General features: G+C 44.1%; 2 protein-coding genes across 6 annotated transcripts in view; one reads left to right on the top strand and one right to left on the bottom strand.

Annotated features, from left to right (window-relative positions):
- ift74 (intraflagellar transport 74) overlaps window positions 1-16538 on the bottom strand; it is a 105843-nt gene that overhangs the window by 71496 nt on the left and 17809 nt on the right. The window lies entirely within an intron of this gene.
- LOC140429913 (leucine-rich repeat-containing protein 19-like) overlaps window positions 1-16538 on the top strand; it is a 44124-nt gene that overhangs the window by 22055 nt on the left and 5531 nt on the right. The window contains exons 1-3 of one of the 5 annotated variants that reach the window (XM_072517477.1): window positions 880-1025; window positions 3817-3866; window positions 14214-14316. In XM_072517477.1, the coding sequence (XP_072373578.1) occupies window positions 3817-3866; window positions 14214-14316 (153 nt within the window). In that variant the 5' untranslated portion in view covers window positions 880-1025. Of the gene's footprint in view, window positions 1-852; window positions 1026-3816; window positions 3867-14210; window positions 14317-16538 lie in introns of those variants that run through there. The other 4 variants (XM_072517476.1, XM_072517478.1, XM_072517480.1 and 1 more) reach the window with 4 other exon arrangements.

The raw sequence follows: 16538 nt of genomic DNA, 5'->3' as shown, positions 1-16538 counted from the left end.
GTGACATGACTGGTAACCCAGAGGACCAGGTTAATGCTCTGAGGACAATTGGTAGAATTTGAACTCAATTAATAAAATTTGGGATTGGAAGCTGGTTTTAATAATGGCAACCATGAAACTTCAATTGTCGTAAAAACAATGTCCTTTAGGGAATGATTCAGTGGAAATTATTCAGGTAACCGTTATCCCATGGAAGTTAATCAGGAGTAAAATGTTATTTTAAAACCTGAAAACCACCAAATTCTTAAATAGTTATCAAAATTAAATTTTACATTAAGGAATGGAACATTTAAATATATTTGTCTCAAAAACTGGAATATATGTTAATACTTACATTCTAAAAGAACAAATCATTGTTGTGATACTTTCAAATGTAACAACATCAACAAATCGAGTAAAGCACCATGGTAAATCATTAACTGAAATACATTACTACAGTGCATGCTTAACTAGCCATTCAATTCACATGCAACATTTTCAGGACATAGGTCATCACAAAACAGTGATATATGAACAAGAAAATCCTGCTTGCTAATTAAATCAGAAAGGCACAAGTTGACCATTTTTTTTTTAAAGAGGTATGAAGCCACATTTTTCTATTGGGATGCACATATTTTATTATGAGAGTTGGATTCCTTACTTTCTGATGTGTTCAGTTTTGAGAATGTTAAAAAAGCTTGCAAATGGTTCAATAAGTAATTGAGTTATGCAAATCAGGACGGGGCCAGGTTCAATTTCAAATCTGTACTCAATTAGCTGATCTCACGTCGGATGAGGCAAATCAGCTAAGATTCCCTCTTCCTATCACTAATTAACCACTCCTGCCTAAAGTACACATGACTGAAGATTGGGTAAGGATCGGATTGGGCTCTGCTGTAGCACACTTACATTTCTGCCCCATAGTTGAATTGTTTATTCACAAATCAAGGTTTACATGTGGCGACGATATCAGGCGGCTAGTGCCTGTGGAACTAAACCCCAACAAGGAGGTTTACCAAGAGAGAGAATACTGGCAGAGTGATTAGGTAAGAAAATAAGGAAATGCAAACGACAAAAGCCCTTTTAAAAAAAAACAGATTAACAGCAACATACAAAACAAGGTCAGGAGAATTTAAAAATCAGACTGAAATTATACTGCTAGTTTAATTCACAACAAAAATAGGTAGATTTTCTGGTCGTGCATAGGGGTAGTCAAACTAGATCTTGGGAGTATAAATCTATCTGGTAGCACGTGAATTTGAAGCCACTTGTCTCATTTGTGCTTTTAGATGGGAGCTTGCCACAGGTCTGGGGGAGGCCTGGGTTCTGGCAGCAATGTGGGTGCATTCCTGGGGTTAGGCAAAACTTAGTCAGGCAGCTGGCAAGTTGCAACACTGGTTCTGGTAGAACTGGCAAAGACAATTCTGAAGTCTTACAGAACCAGGGGAAAAGCAAGACAAAGAAAATATTCCTGGGAGCATTGGCTGTGTGATTATTTTTTAAAATAAATTTAGAGTATCCAATTACTTTTTTCCAATTAAGGGGCAATTTAACGTGGCCAATCCACCTACCCTGCACATCTTTGGGTTGTGGGGGTGAAACCCACACAGACACGGGGAGAATGTGCAAACTCCACACGGACAGTGACCCAGAGCCGGGATCGAACCTGGGACCTTGCACCGTGAGGCAGCAGTGCTAACCACTGCGCCTACGTGCTGCCCCGCTGTGTGATCATAGGAAAAGAGGGAGAACAGTTGCTGGATATTGAAGTCGTGGTATTTGGGAGCTGGGAAGTGAGATAATGAGGTGCTGGGATTTAGGGGAATGATTAACAACAATCTATCAATCTCAGATCTAAAATATATAATGGACTGAGTAACAACTGCCATTTGCAAAAAAACAGTTCAAACTTCGAACACCTTTTTTTTGGTGTAAGCAAGCTTTTCCTAATTTCACTCCGGCAAAGTCTGGCTCTAATTTTTTAAGACTTAAATTAGATTAATTAGATAAATGGAATGAATTTATTGGCGAAACTATGAATTGTTGTAACAACCCATCTGGTTCACCTACTTCCTATCGGGAAGGAAATATGCCATCCTTATCTGGCCTCGCCTACACATGTTTCCAGATCCACAGTAATGTGGCTGACTCTTCTGAAATGGCCAAGCAAGCCATCCAGTTCAAGGGCAATTCATGATGTTTGACATGCAGATCCTATAGAAGAACGAAAAAAACTTCAATCAAATCAATCTTCTAAAATCCTAGGTGTGCAGTCTCATAAGGAAAGTCTCTTCTGGAAACTTTTTGGCTGCAGAGCCTCCAGGCCAATAAGGAATCATAGAATCCCTTTAGTGAAGGAGACAATTTGGCCCAATGAGTCTTCACCGGCCCTCCGAAAGAACACCCTACCTCGGCCCACCCCCCCCTCAATTTATCACGGCCAATCCACCTAACCTGCACATCTTTGGACTGTGGGAGGAAACCGGAGCACCCGGAGGAAACCCACGCACACACGGGGAGAACGTGCAGACTCCAGTCACCCAAGGCCGGAACTAAACCAGAGTCCCTGGCACTGTGAGGCAGCAGTGCTAATCACTGTGCCGCCCTCTCCATATATCCTCCATCAGGTGGCGTGCCCAGAATTCCTCTCAGTACGGCAGGTGTAGTCCAACCACAGCTTTTGACAGCTGACGCACGACTTTTATCCCTGTGTATTCCATCTTCCAGCTGTAAAGACCAGCTTTACAGCTGGTAAAGCTGTAAGGGGCTGGTTTACCACACTGGGCTAAATCGCTGGCTTTTAATGTAGACCAAGGCAGGCCAGCAGCACGGTTCGATTCCCGTACCAGCCTCCCCGAACAGGCGCCGGAATGTGGCGACTAGGGGTTTTTCACAGTAACTTCATTGACGCCTACTCGTGACAATAAGCGATTTTCATTTCATTTTCATTCCATTAGCCTTGTTAATTATTTTCTATATCCGTTCATGACATTTTAGTGGTCTACGTACCTGGACCCTCAACTCTCTCTGGACCTGCACTTTCTGAACTTTTAATTTAGAAATTAACTTGTTCACCCTTTTCAGGTCCATCTTCACACTTGCCCATGTTGAAATCTATTTGCCTGGTGGCACGGTGGCACAGTGGTTAGCACTGCTGCCACACGGCGCTGAGGACCCGGGTTCGATCCCGGCCCCGGGTCACTGTTCATGTGGAGTTTGCACATTCTCCTCGTGTGTACGTGGGTCTCACCCCCCCCAACCCAAAGATGTGCAGGTTAGGAGGATTGGCCACGCTGAATTGCCCCTTAATTAGTGAACCAGATGGATTTTTATGAAATTTAATGATAGTTTCAGGTTCACCATTACTGAGACTCTTTGAATTCCAGATTTATTAATTGAATGCAAATTTCACCAGCTGGCGATTTGACCCCGTGTCTCCAGATCATGAGCCTGGGTCTCTGGATTGCTGGTCCAGCGACATTGCCACCATGCTAAGATCTCCGCCATACCTTAACTTATTGCCCTTAGTGTTGTGTGGGGTTACTGGGTTATGGGGATAGGGTAGAGGTGTGCGGTTGGGTAGGGTGCTCTTTCCAAGAGCCAGAGCAAACTCGATGGGCCGAATGGCCTCCTTCTGCACTGTAAATTCTATGTATCTTATTGCTATCAGCCATTGGGAAATTGTTAGAATCCATTATTATGGAAGTATTTACAGGACATTTGGAAAGTCAAAACATAATCCATCAGAGTCAGCATGGCTTTATGAGGGGTAAATCGTGTTTGACAAATATGTTAGAATTCTTCAAAGATGTAACAAACCAAATGGGGATTCTGTAGATGCAGTATATCTGGACTTCAAGACGACATTTGACAAGGTGCCGCACAAGGTAAGATCACATGGGGATTTATTAGCTTGGATAGACGATTGGCTAACCGACAGAAGATAGAGTCGGGATAAATGGGTATTTTTCTGGTTGGCAAGATGTAACCAGTGGGGTGCCACAGGGTTTGGTCCGTAGGCCCCAGCTACTTACAATCTATATTAATGTCTTAGATTTAGGGACAGAAGAGGTTATACTAAAATAGGGGGTTAGTAAGTTGCAATGAAAAAATAGGTCATTTACAAACGGATATGGATTGGTTAGGTGAGTGGGCCAAAATTTGGCAGGTGGAGTTTATGAGTGTAAGGTTATCCACTTTGGATAGAAAAACAGAAAGCCAACTTATTATCTAAATGGAGAGAAACTGCAGAGTGCTTAGGTGCAGTGGGAAATGGGTGTCCGCAGAGGGAAATGGGTGTCGGCAGAGGGAAATGGGTGTCCGCAGAGGGAAATGGGTGTCGGCAGAGGGAAATGGGTGTCGGCAGAGGGAAATGGGTGTCCGCAGAGGGAAATGGGTGTCGGCAGAGGGAAATGGGTGCCCGCAGAGGGAAATGGGTGCCCGCAGAGGGAAATGAGTGTCCTTGTGCATGAATTGCAGAAACCAGTTTGCGGGTACACCAAGTAATAAGGAAGGCAAATGGAATCTTGGCATTTACGGCAAAAGGCATAAAGTATAAAAGTAGGGACGTGTTGCTGCAGCTGTACAAGGCATTGGTGAGTCTGCACCTGGAGTACTGTGTTCAGTTTTGGTCTCCTTATTTGGGGGTGGGGGGGGGGGGGAAATGTATTTGCATTGGAGACAGTTCAGAGGTAGTTCACTAGATTGATTCCAGAGATGAGGGATCTGTCTTTTAAAGAGAGATTGAGCAGTTCACGCCTATATTCTCTCGAGTTTAGAAGAATGAGAGGAGATCTAATTGAGTAATACAAGATGCTAATAATAGTCATTGACAAAGTAGACGGAGAGCGGATGTTTCCTCCTGTGGGGCAATCTAGAACAAGGTCATAATTTTAGGATAAGGGGTGGCAGGTTTAAAACAGAGATGAGGAGAAATTACTTCTCTCAAAAGAGTTGTGAATCTGTGGAATTCACTACCCCAGAGTGCGGTGGATGCCGGGGCATTCGAGAGACAGACAGATTTGTAATTAGTAATGCGTTGAGGGTATTGGAGAACAGGCTGGAAAGTGGCATTGGGGCCGGGATGAGGTCAGCCATGATCGTATTAAATGGCGAAGCGAGCTCGAGGGACTGAATTGCTGAAGCCTGCTCCTAGTTTTTATATTATCTACTTGTAACTTTCCGCTTCCACTTACACTGCTTACAATGCCATTGGCAAATTTGGATACAAAGCCTGCTATTCAATTATCCTAGTTGTTAATAAATATGGTGTATAGTTGAGGTCCCAACCAGATGCTTCTAGCATACCACTACTTACCTCCTACCAATTACTCTCGGACTCCTGACATTCGACTAATTTCCAAATCAGGTCAATAATTTACACTCCATTCCATTGGTTTCAATTCAGCCAAGAGTATCTTATGGAGAATTTATCAAATGTCTCTGGAAGTCCACATACATAATATCCATAGACATTACTTCGTCCACAACTTCAGTCACCACTTCAAAATGTTCAATCAAGTTCAGCAGGCATGGTCTACCATCTACAAATCAACTTAGGGTGGCATGGTGGCGCAGTGGTTAGCACTTCTGCCTCACAGCGCCAGGGACCCGGGTTCAATCCCGGCCTTGGGTGACTGTTGGAATTTGCTTTCTCCCCTTATCTGTGTGGGTTTCCTCCGGGTGCTCCGGTTTCCTCCCACAGATGTGCAGGTTAGGTGGATTGGCCGTGATAAATTGCCCTGAGTGTGTAAAGGTTAGGTGGGGTTACAGGGTTAGGGCGGGGGCCTAGGTAGGGTGCTGTGAGAGGGCCGATGCTGGATGGGCCTAAGGGCCTCCTTCTCCACTGTCGGGATTCTATGATTCATGTTGGCTCTCTCTGATTTTTGATTTTGTTTTGATTTGTCACATGTACCGAAGTACAGAGAAAAGTATTTTTTTGCAGCTGAGGAACGTACACAGTACGTACATAGTAGACACAAGAATAATCAACAGGGAACATTGACAAATGGTACATCGACAGAACAGTGATTGGTTACGGTGTGGAAAAAGGGGCCAAACAAAGCAAATACATGAGCAAGAGCAGCATAGGGTGTCGTGAATAGTGTTCTTACAGGGAACAGATCAGTCCGAGGGGGAGTCGTTGAGGGGTCTTGTAGCTGTGGGGAAGAAGCTGATCTTAGGTCTGGGTGTGCGAGTCTTCAGATTTCTGCCTGATGGAAGGGTCTGGAAGAAGGCAATGCCTGGGTGGGAGGGGTCTCTGATAATGCTGTCTGCGTTCCTGAGGCAGCCAGAGGTGAATACAGAATCAATGTGGGGGTGGCAGGTTTGTGTTATGCGTTGGGCTGAGTTCACCAGTCTGCAGTTTCTTGCGATCTTGGACCGAGCAGTTGCCGTACCAAGCTGTGATGCAGCCGGATAGGATGCTCTCTATCGCACATCTGTAGACGTTTGTGAGAGTCGATGCAGACATGCCAAATTTCTTTCAGCTTCCGCAGGAAGTAGAGACGTTGTTGGGCTTTCTTGACTGTTGCATCAACGTGAGTGGACCAGACTGTTGGTGATGGTGACCCCCAGGAACTTAAAGCTATCGACCATCTCCACTTCGGAGCCATTGATGCAGATGGGAGTGTGTGTCGTGCTGCGCTTCCTGAAGTCGATGATCAGTTCCTTGGTCTTTCCGACATTTAGAGAGAGGTTGTTCTCGGTGCACCATGCAACCAAGTGATTTATCTCCCTCCTGTAGTCTGATTCGTCGTTGTTTGAGATACGGCCCACCACAGTCGTATCATCCGCAAACTTATAGATTGAGTTGGAGTTAAATGTTGCCACACAGTCATGGGTGTATAGGGAATACAGTTGAGGACTGAGCACATATCGTTGCGGGGCTCCGGTGTTGAGGACTATTGTGGGGGAGGTGCTGTTGCTTAGCCTAACAGATTGCGGTCTGTTGGTGAGGAAGTCGAGGATCCAGCTGCACAGGGAGGGGTCAAGTCCAAGATTGTGGAGTTTGGTTATTAGTCTTGTTGGGATAATGGTGTTGCAGGTGTTCGAGTGTTGATTGCAGAGCCAGTGAGATAGCGTCTGCTGTGGATTGGTTGTGGTGATAGGCAAACTGCAGTGGATCGAGACCGTCTGGGAGGCTGGCAGTGATCCGTCTCATGACTAGCCGCTCAAAGCATTTCATGATAACAGACGTTAGGGCCACCGATCGGTAGTCGTTGAGACAGGTTACCTTGTTCTTCTTTGGTCCTGGTATTATGGTGGCCTTCTTGAAGGAGGTGGGGACCTCAGAGCGGAGGAGTGAGATGGTGAAGATATCTGCGAATATACTCGCCAGCTGGTCAGCGAAGGCTCTGAGTGCTCACCCATCTGGGGTGGGGCCCGTCGTCTTCCGCGGATTCACTTTCAAGAAGGCAGCTCTTACCTCGGAGGTTGTAATAGTGGGTGTGGGTGTATCCAGGGCTTTTGGGGGCGGGTGGCACTGATGCATTGGCTCAAAATGGGCATAGAACTTGTTCAGATCATCGGGTAGGGATGCTCCAGCCCCAGATATCCCGTCTGGCCTTGCTTTATAGCCTGTGATCTTGTGTCGACCCTGCCATAGTCGTCGTGGGTTAGTGTCGTTGGCCTGGGACTCTAGTTTGATGCGATATTGTCTTTTTGCATCCCTGATGGCTTTCCGTACGTCATACCCGGATTTCTTTATAGGTCAGGGTCGTCAGACTTGAACGTCTCCGTCCGGAAATTCAGCAGGGAGTAAACCTTTTGGTTGAGCCAAGGTTTTCGATTGGGGAACACCTGTATTGTCTTCTTCGGTACACAGTTCTCGACACACTTACTGATGAAGTCTGTGACGGTGGTTGCGTACTCGTCCAGGTTAGCTGCCGCGGCCTCGAATATGGACCAATCCACAGTCTCCAAGCAGTCGCGGAGGGTGTCCTCAGATTCCTCGGACCAGCACTGCACGGTTTCCTTGACTGGTTCAGCACGCTTGAGTTGCTGTTTGTAAGCCGGAAGTAGGAATACCGACTTGTGGTCGGATTTGCCAAAGTGAGGTCGGGTAGGCTTCTTTGATGCTCGTGTAGCAGTGGTCCAGGTTGTTTGCACCTCTGGTGGAGCAGGAGATATGTTGATGGAGTTTGGGTGGAACCTTCCTGAGGTTGGCCTGGTTGAATCTCCAGCCACGATTGTCAGGGCTTCGGGGTGATTTGTTTCTTGGTTGTTGATGGTGGAATATAGTTCATCAAGTACTTTCTTCACTTCCGTCTGGGGTGAGATGTAGATACTGTGATGAGTACAGAGGTGAATTCACATGGGAGATAGAAGGGGCGACACTTCACGGTTAGGTATTCTAAGTCTGGGGAGCAATGGCATGCTAGAACACCACATCCGAGCACCAGGAGGTGTTGATCAGGAACCAACACCTGAAAGTCATATTCCCCTTTTGGCGAGTAATTTTATACCAATTGGCTTCCATCTCCCAGTTTCCCACACTCACCTTTCTTAAACGACGAAATGACATGAGTAATTTTCCAATTGAAAGAAATGATCATCAAGTTGAGAGAACCTAGGAAGGTGAGTTGGGATATGCACAATGGGCTAACCCACTGCCTTATGGGGGCTGGTTTAGCACAGTGGGCTAAACAGCTGGCTTGTAATGCAGAACAATGCCAGCAGCGCGGGTTCAATTCCCATACCAGCCTCCCCGCACAGGCGCCGGAATGTGGCGACTAGGGCTTTTCACAGTAACTTCATTGAAACCTACTTGTGACACTAAGCGATTATTATTATAGAATGGGCCCCAAACTGCCATCGGTTTTTAAACAAAATCAAATGCCACCTCTCCAATTCTTCCCTCAACCCTGCTCAAGTACTTTCATACATCAGCTTTCTCCTCCAACCTGTTGGCAGCCCCTTTAACGGCATCACGGTTTCTTGCCTACCTTCCTCATATTCAGACACTTTCTGGCATTTATGTTCCAGCTCGAAGCATTTTTTACTACTTCTTAAAATGGATTGATGAAAGATGGACCCTTGCAATTCCCATATATGTACGTGTAATGTGTGCGAGTTGTGCACAAACAGAAAAATTATCCTTTAGCCCTCTGTTGATCTGTTTGCAGCACTGCATAAATTTGCATAAACAAAAATTACTTTAAAATGATCAAAAGTTTATTTAAACAGCTTCCAAACTATATACACTATATTAAAAAATCTCATGTCTCTCTATTCTGTCAACCTTTTCCATTATAAATGTCTCAGTTCACAAATTACAAAGAAAACTCTCTATGTAAACTTGTCACACTTAAAATGCAATCTCCCACAATTATAGCAGACTTTGCTGCTCTGCCTAGGTATCATTTAACTTTGAGTGGTTCATAGAAAACCACAGTTGTTAATGTTCGCTATAGCTGTCATTTCTTGGCTGATATAATAGTCTGAGACTTCAGTCTCCAGTTGCTTTCCAAGTCTCTTGGAAGAAACAAATAAATCAAAAGGACACAGCCATCAGGCACTTTAGGCGCATTCTGCAAGCAACACATGCTGAGGATGAAAATGAAAAGTGCTTATTGTCACAAGTAGGTTTCAAATGAAGTTACTGTGAAAAGCTCCTAGTCGCCACATTCCGGCACCTGTTCGGGGAGGCTGGTAAGGGAATTGAACCGTGCTGCTGGCCTGCTTTAAAAGCCAGCGATTTAGCCCTGTGCTAAACCTGCCCCTAGATACAGATACAATTGAAAAATCCTGCTGTTGTGTGGTAAAATACGCAAGTTGAAGCTCAAATATTTGACACAGTTTGGGGCCGTGAAGTTTTTATTCAGGTGTACACAAAAATTCAACAGGTAAATTCAATCACTTAACTTTTTACGTCCTTATTTTACACAGAAGTTTTCTAGAAGGTATTTTGAATAATTTGTGTGAAGCCAATATAACAGTGCCATCCAGTGGTATGACAACCATTACAGGGATGCTTTGTGAATACAGTATAACAGCGGAGTTCTGATCAGAGCTCCACCAGGCCCAGAATAAGCCGACATGTTAACATTCCCACTGAAGGTGTTTACACACCAGACTACAATATACATTCCACAGGAATAGGGCATCCAGAGCACAATACAGTTCTAAAACAAAGAGACGGAAAGGGATATCAATTGCTTCTTGAATATAATATTTTCTCTGTCAGTGCTTTATCATTATATTTCTTTGCCTGGAGATTTCTCTTTAACCTTCAATCATTCCAGTTGTCTTCCACACATTGGAAGTCAGTTTCTAGTTTAACAAGGCACTGTCCAGCATGTGAAATGTTTATTGAAGACATTTCTCAATTTCTTGCAAATAGTTCTAAATATTCAATAATACGTACATTTTAATTCCACATGGAAAAGCAACAGGTTTTTTAAAAACTCAATTCAACATTGTTTGGTCATGATTTTAGTTGATTTATTTTGTCAAATATATTTTCCCTAAACTGCTCTCTTGTATAAAAATATACAAAAGAATGAATTTGTAAGACAAAGTAAATCTTGGTAATAGATGGGAGTTGAAACATTATGACATGGTGGATTTGGTGCCACATAAAAGTTTACAAGAGCAAATGGGTGTTGTAGTGATATATTAACATGGATAGAGGACTGGCTAACTGACAGGAAACAGAGTTGGGATAGATGGGTGATTTTCAGGAAGGCAAATTGTAACTAGTGAAGTGCTACAGGGGGTCAGTGCTGGGACCACAACAATTTACAATCTATATTAATGAGTTGGATGAAGGGACTGGCTGCATTGTAGCCAAATTTGCTGATGATATGAAGACAAGTAGGAAAGCAAATTGTGAGATGGATGCAGAGTTTGCAAAGGGACATTGGCAAGTGAAGTGATGAGGTTTAGCAGATGGAATATAACTTGGGAAAATGTGAGCTTGCCCACTTTGGCAGGATGAGTAGAAAATAAGATTATTAGTTCGATTGAGAGAGACTACGGAATGCTGTGGCAGAGGGACTGAATCACGAGAGAAGTTAGCATGTAGGTACAGCAAGTAATTAATACCAATAATCTTTATTATTGTCACAAGTAGGCTTAAATGAAGTTACTGTGATAAGCCCCTAGTCGCCACATTCCGGCGCCTGTTCGGGTACACGGAGGGAGAATTCAGAATGTCCAATTCACCTAACAGCATGTCTTTCGGGACTTGTGGGAGGAAGCCGGAGCACCCGGAGGAAACCCACGCAGACACATGGGGAGAACGTCCAGACTCCACACAGACAGTGACCCAAGCCGGGAATCAAACCTGGGACCCTGGCGCTGTGATGCAACAGTGCTATCGTGTCGCGCACACAAGAAAAAACTTAACATACAGGTAAAGCAACAATGAAGAAGATGAATGGCATGCTGCCCTTTAATGTGAGGTGGTAGGAGTGCAGGAATAAAGAAGTCCTGCTCCGCGGAGTGCTACAAAGGTTTGTTGAGACAACAGCCAGAAGTTTCCGGTCTTTGTGATTCACTTTTCCCGCAGGCAGCGCACCCTCGCCCGCAGATTTGCTGGCGGTGTGGGGTGGTCACAATGGGAAATCCCATTGACAAGTGACGGGAAGATAACATCTCGCCGCCAGCGAACGACGCACAACCGAGGAGCACGCGGCTGAGGACCAGAGAATCCAGCCCAACATCTAGAATACTGTGGGCAGCCTTGGTCTCCACATGTAAGAGAAGATATATGAATAGGGAGCAGTACAGCGAAGATTCTGGGTGCCTATCCAACTGCCAGATGACATTAAATAAAATAGATGTATTAAAAGGGATTATAACTAGCAAATGTATTTGAAGGGATTATAACTAGCTCCCCAGAAGCTAAATTCCTACGTGGCAGTAAACCATACACCAGTGAATCTTGTGCGCCTCCAGGGCCCATATCAGTAGGATGAGTTGTCTAAACGAACCTTGTGTTCGTCCAGGATCTTACTAATTGTAAAGACAGCAGAACAGATCAGAACAAAGACAAACGTGGAGTCAGAGAGATTAGGGGCGCCTCCGGGAGATAAGGGAAAATACAGTTAGTGCTAGCTGAGTACATCTAGTACATCTAAATAGATGCAGCAAGAGGACATTCGGCCCTTCAAGCCTTCTCTGCTGTTCATTATGATCATTGCTTCCCCCCATATCCCTTGACTCTTAGCCCCAAGAACTATATCTAATTCCTTCTTGAAATCACACATTTTGGCCTCAACTACTTTCTGCGTTAGTGAATTCCACAGATTCCCCGCTCTCTGGGTGAAGAAATTTCTGCTCACCTCAGCCCTAAAAGGTTTAGCCCTTATCCTCAAACTATGACCCCTAGTTCTGGACTGCCCCACCATCGGGAACATTCTTTCTGAATCTACCCTGTCTAATCCTGTTAGAACTTTGTAAGTTTCTATGAGATCCCCTCTCACTCTTTTAAACTCCAATGAATATAATCCTAACTGACTTTATCGCTCCTCATATGACAGTCCGGCCATCTCAGGATTCAGCCTGGTAAACCTTCGTTGCGCTCCCTCCATAGCAAGAACATCCTTCCTCAGATAAGGACATCAAAACTGCACACAATTAGGAAGGCAAATGGAATGTTGGCTTTTATTGAATGTGGGATGATTATGAAATTAAGTCTTGTTACAGCTGGGCAATGGTGAGACCACACCTAGAGAACTATGCTGCTTTTGTCTCAAAGAACAATTCAGCACAGGAACAGGCCCTTCAGGCCTGTACTGTACTGATACCAACCTTTGCCAAAACCCTCAGCACTTCCTTGTGCCGTGTCCCTCCATATCCATCCTATCCATGTGTTTGTCAAGAAGCCTTTTTGAACACCGTTAATGTATCTGCTTCCACAACCTTCCCTGGCAACGCATTCCATGCACTCACCACCATCTGCGCAAAAAACCTGCCTCGCACATCTCCTTAAACCCATGCCCCCTGGTGACTGACCCCGCCACCCTGGGAAAGAGTGCCTGCCCATCCACTCTATCCCTGTCCCTCATAATCTTGTAGACCTCAATCAGGTCACTCCTCGTCTTTCGAATGAAAACAGTCCGAGTCTATTCAGCCTCTCCACATAGCCAACACCCTCCAGACCAGGCAACATCCTGGTAAACCTCCTCTGCACCCTCTCCAAAGCCTCCACATCCTTCTTTTGAATGGCAGCCAGAATTGTGCGCAAAATTCCAAGCGCGGCCTTACCAAGATTTTATACAACTGTAGCCTGATTTGCCAGTTTTTATACTCGATGTCCCGTCCAATGAAGGCAAGCATTCCGTATGCTTTCTTGACTACCTTGTCCACTTGTGTTGCCACCTTCAAAGATCTGCGGACCTGCACCTCCAGATCTCTCTGACTTTCTATTTTCCTAAGAGTTTTACCATTTACGGTATATTTCCCCTCTATGTTAGACCTATCAAAATGCATGACCTCACATTTGTCCAGATTTGTCTCCTTCAGGAAGGACCTACTTGCATTTGAAGCAGTTCTGAGAAGGTGCACCAGGCTGATTCCTGGTATGAGGGAGCTTGTCTTGTGAGGAAAGATGGAGCAAGTTGTGTCTACACTCATTGGAATTTAAAAGAATGAGATGTGATCTGATTGAAAGATAGAAGATTCTGAAGGGGCTTGGCAGGGTAGATGCTGAGAGGATGTTTTCTCATGGGGGGGGGGGGGGGGGGGGGAAGAAATCTAGAACTAGGGGTACAGTTTAAAAATAAGGGGGTCACCCATTTAAGAAGGAAACAAGGAGAAATTTGTTCTCAGAGTGACATGTCTGTGGAATTCTCTTTCTCGGAAAGTAGTGGAGGCCAGGCCATTGAATGTATTTGAGTCCGAGATAGATGGAGTTTTGATTGACAAGGGAGTCAAGGGTTAAGGCCACAATCAGATCAGATCTTATTGAATGGCAGAGCGGGCTCGAGGAGCTGAATGGCTAACGCCTGCTCCTATTTCTTACGTTAAGAATCGTCAAACTGAGATTTTAAAGATTGTATTCAAATTTGAAATTCTAATCTTCCAATTACTGACAGAAAACTTGAGAAAAGGATAATAAAGGTCCGGAAAAGCACCGCTCCAGCTTGGACTGGTTATTTGTGTGTGCTATATGCTATTAAATTCCATTTGAATCACTGTTTGTTTTTAGTTTTTAAATCAGAATGATAAAAGAAACATCCAAACACTTGGTTAAATGAAAGGAACTAACAGCATTTATTTTACAGTAGAATTGGGACCATGAGAATCTGCTGGATTAAACTTTGGACTGGAAATGTTATTTTGACAACTGCTGCAATAGCCTCAACTCCCTGCAATTTTAGTGACACAACTGTAAGTACAGTGGTAGTTTAACAAAAAGTGTCAACACATCTTAAAAGAGACCTGTGTTCTTAAAGTTCCATTCTATCCAAAGTGTTGGTGAATTTAGTGACATGTCTGTTATTTTCACTCCCCCAATCTCATCCTTTTTCTTTCAGTGAGTTGATCAGAGGTAGTCGAAATATCTTTGTAATATCTACAACGTCTTGTATCTTTGACTTTGTCTATAGATATATATATTTCTAGAACCCACCTCTTCATTCATTTGAGGAAGGAGCTGTGCTCTGAAAGCTAGTGATTCGAAACAAACCTGTTGTACTTTAACCTGGTGTTGTAAGACTTCTTACTGGTCTAAATATAGGCAGTTTCAGTAGAAGTCCCCTTGTCTTATTACGTAAGGGACAGGGATACAAGATGTTTATAAATTACATTCAAATATCCTATAATTTTCTTACAACTCAGAACTCTTGCAGTTCATTTGCCAAAGTTGGTTAATCCCGTCTGAATGTTAAATTTTAATGTTTTGTCTTAGTGGCACTTTACGCACTATCTAAAATCTGCAATTTGAAAAAGAATTGATGCAGAAATTAGAGTTTGGACATTGCTTTCTGTGTGAAGTTTTATGCCAGTTGTCATGTGAGAGTACCTTTAAGAAATGGGTGTTTATAAATGGGTGTGTATATAAATATCTGTAGTGAGAGTACCTTTAAGAAATGGGTGTTTATTACTGCAGTGATGTCAGAGAGTGGGTGGAGCTGGGCTGTCTGTCAGCTTTTTACTTTCGTTTTAGGCTGTTTGCTGCAGGGTGTGTTTTAGTTTCGTTTTCAGAGCTGGATAGCTGCAGTCACAGCCAGAAGGTGTATTAGAGTCTCTCTCTGTAATCTAAAGACTGTAAATCGATCCTGGTGATTTAAAACTAATAACAGTAGTGAATTCAACCTGATGTGCTTCTGGTAAAAGGTGTTTTAAGTCTTATGGATGTTAAAAGGACAGTTTAAAGGATTACTTAGTGCTGCAGTCTTTGGGGGTTGTATTTGGATTAACGGTTGCTAAGATGTTCACTGTATGTTTTAAAAAGGTTAAGAACATAGAACATACAGTGCAGAAGGAGGCCATTCGGCCCACCGAGTCTGCACCGACCCACTTCTACCCTATCCCTGTAACCCAATAACCCCTCCTGACCTGTTTGGACACTAAGGGCAATTTATCACGGCCAATCCACCTAACCTGCATGTCTTTGGACTGTGGGAGGAAACCGGAGCACCCAGAGGAAACCCACGCAGACACGGGGAGAACGTGCAGACTCCACAGAGACAGTGACCCAGCGGGGAATCGAACCTGGGACCCTGGCGCTGTGAAGCCACAGTGCTATCCACTTGTGCTACCATGCTGCCCCTGACATTAACTTGAGTTCATAGAATAAACATTGTTTTGCTTTAAAAAATACTTTTCCATTGCTGCTGTACCACACCTGTAGAGTGGGCTGTGTGCTCCACATACCACAATCTATTAAAAGTTGTGGGTCAGGTGAGCTCCATGATACACTTTGGGGTTCTCTAAACCCTGGCCCATAACACAGTAGCAACTATAAACTGGTAGCCAGGAATATCATCACACTTGTTTGCTGCCCTTTTTCAACAATATTAAATATGGTGAAACGAGATGTTGTAGAGTGAGCTGCAGTGCACACAAGAGATACTCACGAGAAAAGTGTCCAGCAGTTCTTGTTTGATATTATCATTTGCTGTTACTTAATGTGGGTGCTGTGAGGAAACTGGAGTCCTAATTCAAATGTGAGCTGGTTGCAAGTTTCTTTCCACTTTATGGCTTGTTATGCACTATGGAGGCTGAATTCAGAGATCCCCTCGCATTGCACTTGGCACAGGAAGCTTAGTAAGATCAGGAAAAGATTTGCTGCAATGTCAGGCGTCAGGCTGTACCAGGCATGAATACCTGGTAACGGCAATAGAAATGTGGTCAAAGATGCTGAGGCAGTGTGCCTTATGTCCTTCAGAAAGAGTTCAGCACAGCACACAGTATCTGTTCATTAATGATAGCGGTGTTCAAGCCCATTTCTGAGCAACAGGTTCCTTCCAGGCTAGCACTGAGGTCGTCTGCAGTGTTAACTACTTTGCTGACCAAGAATGTACGAAGGAGGCCAGGGTACAAATGGCTTGTTATTTTTGTCACTGACTAACAGCAGCACCAGGAGAGGGCAACACAGTATTACTGAG

Source organism: Scyliorhinus torazame, chromosome 9 (genome assembly GCF_047496885.1).
Source record: "Scyliorhinus torazame isolate Kashiwa2021f chromosome 9, sScyTor2.1, whole genome shotgun sequence".
NCBI classification, from domain to species: Eukaryota; Metazoa; Chordata; class Chondrichthyes; order Carcharhiniformes; family Scyliorhinidae; genus Scyliorhinus; species Scyliorhinus torazame.
Note: the sequence above shows the minus strand (reverse complement) of the source record. Positions and strands in the feature narration are given on the sequence as shown.